The 15057-nt window shown below is 47.0% G+C and overlaps 1 protein-coding gene across 1 annotated transcript; it reads left to right on the top strand.

Moving 5' to 3' along the window:
* Window positions 1-348: 348 nt before the first annotated feature.
* On the top strand, window positions 349-15000 carry NPS2 (Nonribosomal peptide synthetase 2; the record flags this gene model as incomplete). Its single annotated transcript, XM_066130165.1, has 4 exons — window positions 349-1304; window positions 1368-10823; window positions 10914-14784; window positions 14857-15000. The coding sequence occupies 4 exons, from the start codon at window positions 349-351 to the stop codon at window positions 14998-15000; spliced, it is 14427 nt and encodes a 4808-aa protein (XP_065986148.1).
* Window positions 15001-15057: the final 57 nt, after the last annotated feature.

Here is a 15057-nt window from a genome sequence, read left to right as displayed (position 1 = left end):
AGCTTGCTTCTGACGATACATCTGGGTACCTGTCACTCAGCTCATCAGGTCATCTTCATTTGCATCCACCTGAGGAGGAGAAACGAGACCGAGGAACATTCGTGGGGGGGCTGGAAGACGCAAATTTGGGTACTTCTGAATTGCTGCATCGTTCCGTTGTTCCGCTGCTTGACTCTTTGGTCTAAGACGTATGCTTTGCATGATACTCGCGAGTAGCCCTCTATTGGTAGCACACTGGTCTCCTATTCACCAGGGATAGAGGGCACATCATCGAACTGTGGCATCTCGAGCTATCAAAGCATCTTCGAGCTTCGTATTCTTCCTTTTCATAAATGCAACATTGTTAAGATGGACCGACATGAGTTATCAGTCTACAACCCAAACCCTCAACGTCTTGCTGGACCACAATTGCTGCATCATCTAGTCACTTCTCCCAATGAAGCAACAGCAATAGAATTCTTGTCTGGTAATGAACAAACATCAATATCTTACAAGGAATTGCATGATGCTTCCGACCGTCTTTGCCACTCTATGGAAGCTCTAATTGCAGAGTCCCGAGACATTGAGACGGATACAGTCATCCCTGTGCTAATACCTCAATCTCTTCATCTATACATCTCTCTTTTGGCGATACTCAAGGCCGGGGGTGCCTTTTGTCCCTTAAATGCTGACGCGCCTCCTGAGCGAGTCAAGTTTATCTTGAAAGATGTATCCGCCAAAGTTGTGCTTGTAACACGAGAGCTTGCCCACAGGATACCTGCAGAATGCAATGTCAAAGTCATTCAAGTGGACACGCAAAGCTTCGAATCCGAGCACGAACGAGAGCCGTCTTTCAAAGTAGACCCTGAACGATTAGCCTATGTCATGTACACATCAGGCTCTACTGGAACCCCAAAAGGAGTTGGCTTAACCCACAGCGCGGCAACCCAGGCTCTGCTAGCTCACGATCGACATATTCCTGAGTTCAGGCGATTTCTACAGTTTGCTGCACCTACTTTCGATGTGTCCGTCTTTGAGATATTCTTTCCTCTTTTCAGAGGCAGCACTCTCATCTCCATAACCAGGGAAGAGATGCTCGATGATCTTCCTGGAGTCATGCGCCGAATGGACGTTGATGCTTGTGAATTGACTCCAACAGTCGCAGGAAGCCTCTTGAAGAAGAGGGAAGCCGTACCGAAACTCAAGCTGCTACTGACTATCGGCGAAATGCTTAAAATGCCTGTTATACAAGAGTTTGGCGGCAGTAGCACCCACGAGAGCTTGTTATGGGCCATGTATGGGCCTACCGAAGCTACCATCCATTGGTATGATACTAATGCCATTCTTTAAATGAAGAGAATATTGACTAATTCCTGGTTCTGAAACAGTACTCTGCAAACCTCACTCCCATCTGAGTCGTCCCCGGGCAGCATTGGAGTGCCGCTTGACACTGTGTCCTGCTTCATAATCAAGCCTGCTGAATCAGCAGACGATGCTCAAGACTTTACTCTTCTTCCCCAAGGTGAAGCAGGAGAGCTTGCCGTAGGAGGCTTTCAGCTGGCCAGAGGCTACATCAATAGACCGGAGCAAACCTCGTCTGTCTTCATTGACTCTCCCTACGGAAGAGTTTATCGGACTGGAGACAGAGCAGTAATGAAGCCTGATGGCACTCTCGAATGCCTTGGTCGGTTGTCAGATGGTCAGGTAAAACTTCGTGGGCAGCGTATCGAGCTCGGGGAAATCGAGCATGCTGCGCTGAGAACTGCAGGATGTCATGGTGCTAGCGCTGCAGTGATCGACTCTCAATTGGTGCTCTTTTGCTCTGTGGAACAAGGAGTGGGTGAAGACGACATCCTGTTTAGCTGTAAATCGTGGCTACCTCGATATATGGTTCCAAGTGAACTTGTCATAATGACAGAATTTCCTCGACTACCTAGTGGTAAAGTTGATGCAAAAAAACTAAAACACAACTTTTCAGAGAAAAATACGACAAAGAATATGGCCGTGGATACTTTGAATGAGCCCACAGAGCAGGAGAAAGCAGCACTGAACATCATTTCGGAGACTTTGCATCGGTCCGTCAATATTGGCTCTACGTTAACGTCTGTCGGTCTGGATTCTCTATCAGCAATAAGATTGGTTTCTGCCTTTCGGCAGAAGGGTTATGAGATTTCAGTTACCAGCTTGCTGAAATGCCGCACAGTAGCTGATTTATGCACCAGCTTACAGAAAGCCCCTGAAACATCATCGCAACGTAACGAAACACATGCCCCATTACTCGACTCAAGATCAATATCTGAGCAGCACCCGTTACTAGCTGGTCTTAGCCAGTTGGTGGAAAATTGCATGGAATGCACGCCGTTGCAGCGGGCAATGCTGGCTCAAACAGAACACAATCCGGAGCTTTATTGCAATGAAATGCTCTTCGAAGCTTCGTTCAACGTAACACCACAGGCACTATTTAAGGCATTTGAAGCAGTTGTACAATCCAACCAGATTCTCAGAACGGGCTTTCTCCATCGGGAAGGACAATACGTGTCTGTATTGTTTTCGGAGCCACTCGACGGGCAAATTACAGTGCAAACAAAGTGTTGTGAGGGGTCCAACGTTCGATCTCCAGTCGACATCTTGCGACCATTTCTCGTTCAAATAATAGATAATGGGGAAGAGATGTCACCGAACATTCTCATCCGTGCACACCATGCAATCTACGATGGGTGGTCAATGGACATGATTATTGCAGATGTCTCGTGCATTGTCAAGGGAGGAGTCCCTGCATCTCGGCCACAATTCAAGCAGGTTCTTGATTTCCAAAGCCAAGTCACAATAGAAGATGAAGATGATTCCAGAGCATTTTGGACTAGTAATCTTCTCGGTTGGAACAAGATATCTTTCCCCAAACTTGTTGGCCAAGCACCGTCTGATCAGATCTTGTCAGAGGAGGCTTTTTTGAGAATATCTCCGGACATCGTTCAAAGCATGTCTCTGTCCCATGGAATAAGTAGCCAGGTGATATTTCAGGCAGCCCTGGCGATGACATGGCAAGGGGTGGTCGGAAATTCGGACATCTTACTCGGTTCGGTTGTTTCGGGAAGGACTATTCCCGTTCCTGGCATCGAGCGTATTATTGGTCCTTGCATTGCGGCAATGCCGCTGAGAATCGATACCAGTAATATGAACGCGAACATTGATGCTCTCAAGGCTATTCAGGCCCAAAATCGCGCAATTATGGAACACTGCAGTGTCCCGTTGGCTGAGATTTGCAAACTCGCACGTCTCGCACCCTCAGAGTCAATATATGATGTCTTATTCGTGTATCAGCAGTCCCTATATGAATGGGAATTGCAAAATAGTGTCATGAAACAAATCAGACACATAGATAGGCTCGATACAAAGCTTCTGGTGGAAGTTGAGCCTAGAAAAGACGGATATGCACTGCAAATGACGTATCATTCCTCGGTTCTCTCCGGAGATTTTGTACAACTCTTGGTTGAGCAGATGAAGGAGCATTGCGAGAAGATTCTTGCCCAACCCACCGGACCGCTCATGCTATCAAAACATCTCGAGGGGTTAGAAATGTCAATCTTCCGCGAAAAAACAAGAGTCGACAATGAGCCTGCGGACGTTGCAGCTCTATTCAATGCATCACTTATGCGAAATCCTCTTGCAGAAGCCATAAGATTTGTCGCACGTACGGCGGAAGGAGAATTGAAAGAGTCGACGCTATCCTATTCGCAATTGAGCACTGCTTCAAACCAAATAGCTCATTACATTCGCGGCTCCGGAGCCGAAGTGGGCGATGTTATTGCCATCATGATGAATAAGTCTACTACGTTATACACTTCGATTTTGGGTATAATTAATGCAGGGTGTGCTTACTTGCCTATCTTACCCACTACACCTATGGAACGGGTACGCGAAATACTTCGACAATCGCATACTAAATATTGTCTTGTTGAAGACGAGGTGGCTTGTTGTGCACATGAATTTCCCAACTCAACCACCGTCCTGAACATGAGCACCGCATCGTTTCGCACCATGCCTTCAAATCCACCATTCGTCCAGCCCGATCCGGATCGCCTTGCATACGTCATTTTCACCTCGGGAACGACGGGGGTACCCAAGGGTGTGGCAGTTTCGCAAAGAAACCTGGCTAGCAATATTACCTACCTGGATACTATCTATCCGAAATCAGCTCAGCCCCATCTCCTTCAAGCGTGCTCTCACGCCTTTGATGTATCCGTCTTCGAAATATTCTACGCATGGTATGCCGGCATGTGTTTATGTGCTGCGCCCAATGATGTCATCTTTGGAGATCTAGAATACTGGATCAGAGAGCTGCAAATTACACACCTCAGCTTGACCCCTACTGTTGCATCTCTAATAGATCCCAAAAATGTGCCCCAAGTCGAATTCCTTGTTACTGCTGGAGAGCCTATGACCACGTCAGTACTTGAAAAATGGGGAAGTTTACTATTTCAAGGATACGGCCCGTCAGAAACAACAAATATTTGCAGCGTCAAGAGAATGTCCAGAGGCGATAATATCGAACACCTCGGCTGGGTTTTCCCAAACACGTCCGTCGTTGTCATGGTACCAGACGGCCTAGATGCAGTACCCCGTGGCTGGGTTGGCGAGTTTTGCTTTGGCGGAAGCCAAGTCGCCAATGGCTATCTGAACGATACAACTCTGACAACTCAGAAGTTTATTGACCATCCATCATTTGGAAGACTGTATAGATCTGGAGACTTGGGTAGAATGCTCCCTGACGGATCGTTAGTCATCATGGGCCGACTCGATGACCAACTGAAGCTTCGTGGCCAACGAATTGAGGCGCAGGAAATTAATAGTATTTTGACAAGCACAGAATTGGTGACCACCGCAGTGACCATACTGGTGCAGAGCAAGTCTGGTCGGTCGAACCAGTTGGCTACATTCTATAAGCCATCCAGCGCTGTGTCATCTTCAAACCCGCTGGATGTAACGAAAAGCAGTAACCAAATGCTTTTTGCCACTCTCAAGACGAAATTACCGGCATATATGGTGCCTTCCTATCTTGTTCCAGTACCGTACGTCCCGATGACATCTAGTGGCAAGGTGGATAGACGACACTTGCTACATTGGTTCGAGGGCCTTTCAAGCGCGTATCTGGAGGACGCATCTCCAGCACTCAATCAACCCAATGTTGCTGAAAGTTGGTCTGATATTGAGTCAAGAATTGCAACAGCCATATCCGAGTCAATGCATGTCTCCCTGAACGAGATTGGACGATGGACCCCATTCCTAACTCTAGGAGTTGACTCGATTTCTGCGATTGGGTTGGCTAAGTCATTAAGAACGCATTTAGATTCCCAAGTTGCAATATCTGCAATTTTACAGAACCCTTCTGTTGCTCAACTTGGCCACTTTCTAGCCAGGGATGATGGCAAAGGCCTTGCTGAATTATCCAGCAAGATGAAAACGTCGTTCGAAACATTTGAGAGAGAAGTTGGTGGCTCTTTATCCGACAGGATACAGGATTTAGAGGCTATTTTGCCTTGTATGCCGCTTCAAGAAGCCATGTTGATACAAGGCCAGGAAAGTTACTACAACAGAATACTCCTCAGGCTACACGTGTCGCCTGAAGAGATGAAGACGTATTGGAGACAACTGTCCAACAGACACAGCATATTAAGGACATGTTTTGTTACGACAACTAATTCAAGGTATCCTATTGCTCAAGTAGTTTTGCGCAACTGGGATCTTCCGTGGAGAGAATTCGAAGTTACTGTGCCATCACTTGAAGGAGCAAGCCGGGAGCATCTTAATTCGCTTCCTGATCCTCTGGATTCTTTGGTACCTCCATGCTCCCTAGGTCTCATTCGATATAAAGGGTCTAATTTTCTGTCTTTCATATGTCATCATGCTTTGTATGATGGCATAGCCATGGAGAACCTGTGGAGAGAGGTTGAAGCATTGGCTCAAGGATGTCAGCTGCCAGACGCTGTATCATATCTGCCGTTTCTCCAACAGGCCCTTTCTTTGCCAGTAGGAGTGGAGTCTTTCTGGCAAGAGCAATTCCGAGGGTTTCAATCATCAACCGCCTTTGCAAGGTCAGCACGATCAGGCATCAATCAAAGTACAAACTCTGTGTCCATTGATATGAGTTTCAAAGATATCCAGCAAAGAGTTAGATCTTCAGGAGTGTCGCTACTATCACTTTGCCAGGCATCCTGGGCAGCAGTTCTGGCGTGTGTTTTCGATGACCCAGATGTTGCTTTCGGAAATGTTGTTAGCGGTCGTACGATAGGCGTTGATGGAGTTCATAAGTTGGTTGCACCTTGTTTTAATACGGTTCCCGTTCGTTTGGACACGTCACGAAGTGCGCAGAACATTGACTTGGTCAAAGCCTTTCAGGAGCTGAATTCAAAGCTGCTGCCTTATCAATTCTCACCCTTAAAGCTTGTACAGAAAGTTGTTGGAGGTCGACGTCGACATCTATTTGATACCTTGTTCCTTTTGCAACAACCTCTGAAAGAAATGGACAAGAATGTATGGACCCTCCAGGAAGATGTTGGCAACATGGATGTCCCCATTGTGTGCGAAGTTATACCATGCCCAAACTTGAACTCTATTGTTGTCAACTTGCATTACGACATGGATATGATCACACCCGACCTCGCGTCGGTGGTCACGGATATGTTCAAGTTTATTATACGATCAGTGGTATCATTACCTTTTGGACCGGTCCCAAGTCGATCGACCATCCCGAGCCACTTCTCGCAGGGCCTATTAGGTCTTGTGTTAAAGAGAGAAAGGTCCGATGAGGATTCGATCGAGACGACTAGTAGCCAATGGTCTAGTCTTGAAATGAAGATACGAAAGGTTATTTCCAACATTTCAGGCGTATCGGAAGCCGCCATTCGCCGAGAAACAACCATCTTTCAGGTTGGACTGGACAGTATTAATGCAGTTCAAGTTGCATCGGCACTACGATCTCAAAACCTACCTGTGTCATCATCTGATGTCATAGAGTGTTCTAGCTGCAGCAAACTGGCATCTAGAATAAGCCAAAACTCAGAAGAGCTAAAACAGGAGAACGTTTGGATAGACTTCTCTGCGTTCCAGAACCAAGTAAAGCCATATGCTCTGGAAAAACTGCGGCCTACCACGGAAATTGAAGCCATTCTTCCGTGTACTGCAGTGCAAAATGCTATGCTAATGGCGTTTATGCACTCAGACGAGGCAAACTACCTCAATTCGCTCTCCTTCAAGATCAAGGAAACTGTAGATCTCAATTCTCTATTTGTCGCATGGCAACTACTTCATGGTCAACACCCGATGTTACGCACTGGGTTTGTCCCCGTTTCACACACAGGCAGCACGTTCGCAATGGTCAGACAAAAATCCACTAGCCTAACGCACCCGATTACATTGTTTGACAGACTGCCATTTGTCTTGGAGGATTGGAAAGCGGAGTGTAGATCATTCATGCTTGCAAACTTACATGAACCAGCCTGGAGAGTGGCCTTGGTGAACACCGGCTCACAGATGCTTATGCATATTGTTATACACCACGCACTCTATGATGCGCAATCTCTAGATGGCTTATTCCAAGGTCTGTCTTGCTTCCTTCTAGGGGAATCGTGCACTTTCTCCAACATTGAGCCCGCTCTAGCGGACGTATTGTCGAGAGCAAAATCCGAACTATCAGAAGGAAAGAAATTCTGGGAAGAACAGGCGGTGCGGGTAGTGGTGAACAAATTTCCCATCATGACCTCACTTCGAGAGCCAGTGGGAAGACTCACTGTTAACGAACACATTTCGTCCATGTCCGTTGGAGAGCTACAAGAGGCGACCCAAGCAGTAGGTGTATCGTTACAGGCTGCGTTGCAAGCCAGTTGGTCGCGAATATTGGCGTCTTACCTAGGAGAACAGTCTGTTACCTTTGGCGTTGTACTGGCCGGGAGAACTTCAGACGAAACTGCCGACTCCCCATTCCCTTGCCTTGTCACGCTGCCCATCGTGGCAGAAGCAGAAGACTCTAATATGGGGTTGCTGCAGAATATGATGGCGTACAATTCCAACCTATATAAGCATCAGTTTAACCCTTTAGCGGAGGTTAAGAAATGGCTAGGTCATCCCGCCTCACCTATATTCGACACCGTCTTGGTATATCAGAAGACAAGCGGCCCACACTTAAACACAGATCAATGGAAGTTGATGGAGGACCTCCCATCTGTGGAGTATTCAGTTTCACTAGAAGTTGAGCCGCTTGAAGATGAGCAACTTCATCTTCGACTTACGACCAGGTCCGACATCGTACCACATGAGCAAGCGGACTTGATGCTTAAGCAGTTCGACGCTATGTTGACTCACTTATTGAAGCACCCAAATGCGACGCAGAATGAGATTTACAAATACCATCAAAGTTTGTTTTCCATTACTCCTCCCAGAATACCTGTAATTGATGCACCGGTTGAGTTTGTACATCAATTCGTCGAGAGAAATGCTGAGTTACAACCCAACTTCCCAGCTCTGGAGTTTGTTTCAGATTTCAATGGCACGCCTTCTTCAAAAATGACATGGACTTACAAAGAATTGGATGATCTCGGAAATCAAGTTGCTCATTTGTTGTCCAAGGTTGTTCGTGTGGGAAACATTGTGGCTGTTCACTTCCCCAAGTGTCCCGAAGCGTACTTCTCGATATTGGGCATTCTTAAGGCCGGCTGCTCGTTTGTGGCTCTAGACCCTGACGCCCCCAAAGCACGAAAGGAGTTTATTCTTGAAGACTCCAAAGCTGCATGTTTGTTGATAACGAACAACTCTGATCTACTCTTTTCTGTCAAGATACCCGCCATCACTATTAATGAGGAGAGCCTCCGATCACATCCATCCGACCCAATTATGCATGGCGAGGCGTTCACACCACAAAACACTTGCTATTGTCTGTATACCTCAGGTACTACTGGAACTCCTAAAGGATGCGAAATTACACATGAAAACACCGTTCAAGCCATGATGGCATTCCAGCATCTTTTTCAAGGCCACTGGCAGAAGGATTCCAGGTGGCTGCAATTTGCAGCATTGCACTTTGATGTTTCTGTGCTTGAGCAATATTGGAGCTGGTCTGTTGGAATTACGGTTGTTGCCGCGCCAAAAGACTTCATACTGGATGATCTCACAGGGTCTATTAGCAAGATGGAAATTACACACATAGATCTGACACCCAGCCTGGCGCGGCTCATCCACCCGGACCAGCTTCCAAATCTATGTAAGGGTGTTTTTATCACTGGAGGAGAGCAGCTGAATCAAGAAATACTGGACTCCTGGGGGCCCAAGGCAGTGATTTACAATGCCTACGGGCCGACCGAAGCAACTATAGGTGTCACAATGTATCAACAAGTCCCAATTAATGGCAGGCCAAGTAATATCGGACGACAATTCCCAAATGTCGGGTCATACGTCTTTCAACAGGGCACTGATATTCCGGTACTGAGAGGGGGCGTAGGGGAGTTATGCGTGTCGGGAAAACTGGTCGGCAAAGGTTATCTTCATCGGCCAGAGTTGACGAACGAGAGATTCCCCAAACTTTCAGAATTTAATGAGCGGATCTATCGGACGGGAGATCTCGTGAGGATTCTTCATGACGGATGTTTTGACTTCCTTGGCAGGGCCGATGACCAAGTCAAGCTGCGGGGGCAGCGTCTGGAAATTGGTGAGATAAATCACGTCATACGAAACAATACCTTGGGGGTCAAGGATGCTGCTACCCTAGTCATGAGGCATGGAAGTAAAGATGTCTTGGTTGCATTTCTGGTTGGAGAGGGCGAAAAGGCGTCCGATCTCTGCATGGTGTCTGATGAAGATGCATTGGGCGCCAAAGCGCGAGCGTCGTGCCTCGACAGTTTACCTGGATACATGGTTCCTACGTATTTTATTCGACTATCGCGTATTCCGCTTTCACCAAACAATAAGGTTGAGGCCAAGGAGCTGAAAATGCTGTTCCACAGCCTCCTCCCGGACGAGCTCGTGAAGCTCACAGGGCGAGACACAACATCTTCAAGCAGCGAGATAGATGCAGCTGTTATGAAACGTCTTATTGAAGCGTTGGCGTGTTTTACTTACCTGCCTACATCCGCAATACACGAGACAACAAGTATATTTGATATCGGGGTTGACTCAATTTCTGCCCTGCAACTGTCTACCGCACTGAAGCGCGGCGGGTTCCCCAAAAGCACGCCTGCCATGATACTGCGCAGTCCTATTGTGTCAGATCTGGCCCGGTTACTTTCCAGAAAGCTTACGTCGACGAAAGAACGTGACGAAACAAAGGAAATCGAGCAAGTATTACGAGCGTACCAACAGCGATATCGTGCTCTTGTCTGCCGCGAGCTGCGGGTGAAGTCTGCCGACATCGAATACATCGCACCTTGTTCACCCCTCCAAGAAGGAATGATATCGGCTGCTGTTGCAGAAGAAGGTTCCCATATGTACTTCAACTCGTTCGACTTTCACGTCAAAGATGATGTACCAATGGACATGGTGCGTCATGCTTGGGAGACGACCATCCGCGACCATTCAATATTGCGATCAGTCTTCGTAAAGACAATAGATGGGTATCTTCAAGTCGCTTTGCATGGAATTGATAATTTCTGGCGGGATTTGGTTGCCAGTGATGACGGAGATGTTGACAATATCCTTGAGCAGGCAAGGTTGAGCTGGACCAGAGACAACACCCTTCATATTCTATCGCCATTGCAATTGATCCAGGTGAAAGGACCTGGGAAACGAGCTCTCCGACTCTATATCTTCCATGGGCTTTACGATGGAAACAGTTTCAATCTTATGAACGAGTATGCTTCGTGCGTCCATCTAGCAAAGAAACCGCCAACTCGACCTAGCTTTGTTGATGTCTTAACACACGGTCCCTTACGCAATTTTGACTTCTGCAGGCCATTTTGGGCCAAACATTTAGAACATTGGCAGCGCTGTGAAATGCCCAAGATTTCGCCGCTCGCCTCCAACAATGCAGAGATCGTATCATTGTCTAGACGCCTTACAATCAAACGGTTAGATGAGCTTCGTCGCCAGCAAAGCGTTACTCTTCAAACAATTGTTTTATCCATCTGGACAATTGTGCTCCAGAGGCACGTCTCCAAACCATTTACAACCGGCATAATCGTTGCTGGCAGATCGTTGGACGTACCGAATGTTGAGAATACTATGGGCCCCTTATTCAACACTGTCCCCTTTTTTAACTTGACTTTGAATGGTCTCTCTTGGGAGGCGCTGGTTCAAAAATGCCACAAGTTCAACACTGATATCCTTTCTTTTCAACATGTACCACTTCGTGATATCCAGAAGTGGTGCTCAGATGGTCAATCGCTGTTCAATAATCTCTTTGCTTTCCAACTGGAGAAGCCAGACCCGAATCCTGACGCTATACCATGGACCATAATTGACAATAAGGCCACCAGCCTTGACTATCCGCTAGCATTCGAGGCCACTCGGACAAAGGATGGCCATCTTAGCCTCTATCTGGTTGCTCACCCAGATATTGCTGAGGAAGATACATTGGAGCAAATGCTTGATCACTTTGAACAAGTTGTGTTGACAGTTGAACCTGGTACAGTGATTGCTCTGCCACCACACAGCAACTTCAGCTTTCCCAAAAATATCAAGCCAGAACCATTCAGCCCCAAGACTTTCGTACCAGAGAGGCTTCACTGGACTCCGGTTGGCTTAGCACTTAGGGATGAGTTCTGTACGTTCGCCAATATTCCTGCAGAAGACGCTTCTCCTGGCACCTCAATACTGGACCTCGGAATAGACAGTATTGATGCTATCAAAATTTCCGCTAGGCTTGCAAAGAGACACATAAAACTGTCCGCATCTCAAATAATGCGCCACCAGACGATTTCGGCGATTGCTGCTACTGCTTCAAATCTGAATCACGACGCTCTACTAAAAAGCTCCATCGACACAGGCAAGGCTGAGATTCAGTCTCGTCTGCATTCGTACATTCAGGGCCAAGGAGTTGATCCCAACAATGTAGAATTGGTTCTCCCATCTACTGCGCTTCAGGAGTCCATGATTTCAGCTATGGTACAATCAGATTTCCAATTGTATTTCAATCACGACATCCTGGAACTGGATAAAACAGTTAGCCTGAGCAAGTTGAGAGATGCCTGGTTGGAAGTAATCAAATCATCGCCAATACTCCGCACGGCCTTTTTCGAGATCGATGACAATAATCCGGATATGGTCTACTGCCAAGTCGTGTATAAGCAGGCTACCGCACCTGTTGCTATGCATAAACTTGCTGGTGCTTCAAGCTTACAAGACTTGATGAAGACGGCAACAGAGACCGCCATCCGAGGAGAGGCACGGAATAACCTTTTTCAAGTGTCTCTTGTTTCCACTGACAGCCAGAACTATATGGTTCTCTCCGTAGCGCATGCCCTCTACGATGGCTGGTCATTGGCGCTCTTGTACAATGATCTAGCAAAGGCATATCGGTCCGAGTTAGAGCCGCGAAGATACTCGGAGGTTCTCATGTCTCAACCTATTATATATGAATATTCCGACGTAAATGGCTTCTGGGGAACATATCTCGCTGACGCTAGCCCGACTGTATTCAGATCGGGTCGCCCTTCAGCTCCGCTAAATCCCAGCAATATTATCAGGAACGAGCATTTGTCATCAAAGTCCCTAACTGAAATCAATATCTTTTGCAAGAAGACCTCGATTAGCCTGCAGTCATTGTGTATGGCATGTTGGACAGCAGTCGCTGCGCATTTTACGCGGTCGCTGGACACAGTCTTTGGAATCGTTCTCTCGGGGCGAGATTTCGAAGGTGCTGATGAGCTAGTATTCCCATGCATGAACACTGTCGCCGTCCGTTCAGTCATACATGCGAATGTGTCTAGTTTTCTCAGATATATGGAGGCCAATCTTGCGGATATACGCGATCACCAAGGATTCCCACTTCGGAAGGCACAGGCAGCCGCAAAGCTCGGCGGCAAAGAGCTCTTCAACTCATTGTTCATTTTACAAAAGACGCCGAATATAGAGGCTTCGGGTTCAATGTGGAGGTCTATCGGCGGCGCATCTGCAGTAGAGTACCCGGTTTGTGTCGAAGCAGAGCCGATCCAAGACCGACTTTGTTGGCGCATTGCGTGCAAATCAGATGTATTGTCACAGCTCGATTCAGAAGACGTGCTGGTCAAGTTGGATCAGATTTTGAACTTCTTCTTAGACTTTCCTGAGTCCGAAATTCTGTCATTTACAGATGGCCTCGTTTCTATCTGTGCATTGCCTCAGATAGCAATAGAGGAGCAGCCAGCCAACAGTCATACGACTGCCACAGCCGACGATGATATGGATGATGCATACTCGTGGAATCACACTGCCCTCCTCATCCGCCAGATCCTTTCAGATGTTTCATCTTTGCCGATCGAGTCCATTTTGCCCACGTCCACGCTCTATCACCTTGGACTGGATTCCATTAGCGCTATCAAAGTCTCCATGATGCTGAGAAAGGTCCAAATTGACCTCAAGCCACGGGAGCTCATTGGAGCCGATAGCATCAAAGAAATTGTTCGGCTCGCAGAGCTAGATCACAAACCTCAAAAGGAAGAATCTTTTAATGCTGCCCAATTGAAGCTTCCTGCTTCTGTATCCCAAGAAAGCCTGCTCAACCTACACAATATCCTCCAACAGGATGTCGAAGCCGCTCTACCTGCCACTCCTTTGCAAATTTATATGCTGAGCGCATGGCAAAATTCCAACGCCTCAGTATTCTTCCCCGAGTTCTGTTACGAGATTATTGGAGACTATACCTATGAGCAACTTGTGGAAGCATGGGATCAGGTTTGGAGACACATCCCAATTCTACGTGTTCGTTTCATGTCCACCGGAGATATAGAAATGCCCTGGATTCAAGTTATTTTGAAGCCTAGTTCAAATTCCTCAGGTCACATGTCTGAGCCCTTGTGGCGTTTTTCCGTCTTGAAAGTCGAAGACGGAGGTTCTTGGCTGCTGAGACTGAGCATCCACCACTCTCTATACGATGGCTTCAGCTTGCCCAAACTCGTGCAGCTTTACTACGAAGCGATACAGAACACGGCAGAGAGCGCCATTACTCCCAACGTAGATCTCATAAGCTGGCAGAATTACACGATCAGGCCAACACTGAAAGCAAGCATTGATTCCAGAAATAGATTCTGGTCGGAATACTTGGTCGGGTGTTCGACATCTCCTGGCTCCCCGATACCATATGCAAGCGAGCGTGTGTCATATATACGACGTCACGCCTTCCTCAAAACTAAGGAATTACAGCAAGTTGCATCGTCACACGGCATAAGTCTACAGTCTCTCTTTTTGGCCGCCTATGCCAAGACCCTATGTGTCAACGTCGGAGCCCAAGATAATACACAATCGGTCATCTTCGGTATTTACCTAGCCAATAGAGACACGGAGACTGACAACTTGGATGAGACATATCCAACAATGAATATTGTCCCCCTTCGCGTCCAAATCGCCCCAGGAGACAATTTGATCAAGGTCGCTGCAGCCATCCTGAAAGACTTGCAGCTTATTCAATCCAATGGCAGGGCAACTGTCGGGCTTTGGGAAATCTATGAATGGACGGGCATACAGATTCAGAATTTTGTCAACTTTCTTTCGCTCTTGGATGATGACGCCAACTCAGGAAAACCTGGGCTCGTACGAAGGAGGACAGAGGATAAGTTATCTACAAAGGGCTTAGATCTCCTGAAACAGCCTTGGCTGCAGAACAATGCTGTGAGGAAAGCCTATCCGGTACGTACTTTATTATTATTTTTTAAAAAAAATCCGAACACTTGCGCCTAGTCAACTAACGTCACTCTGAAGGCGTCCCTCGATATTGAAGCATCAGTACACGAAGATAGTTTGGACATTGGCGTATTTGGATCTACGGATAGTTTATCTCATGATGATAGTTCACGAATCGTGGATAACATAATTCAGCATCTTGCAAGCGTGAAATTAGCATAGGGGGGATTTGCATTTGAGAAAGTATATGAGGGACTTTAAAGAAAGTAAAATCTTCGA

Source organism: Metarhizium brunneum, chromosome 2 (genome assembly GCF_013426205.1).
Source record: "Metarhizium brunneum chromosome 2, complete sequence".
In the NCBI taxonomy this organism is placed as follows: domain Eukaryota; kingdom Fungi; phylum Ascomycota; class Sordariomycetes; order Hypocreales; family Clavicipitaceae; genus Metarhizium; species Metarhizium brunneum.
This window is presented reverse-complemented; position numbering and strand designations above follow the sequence as displayed.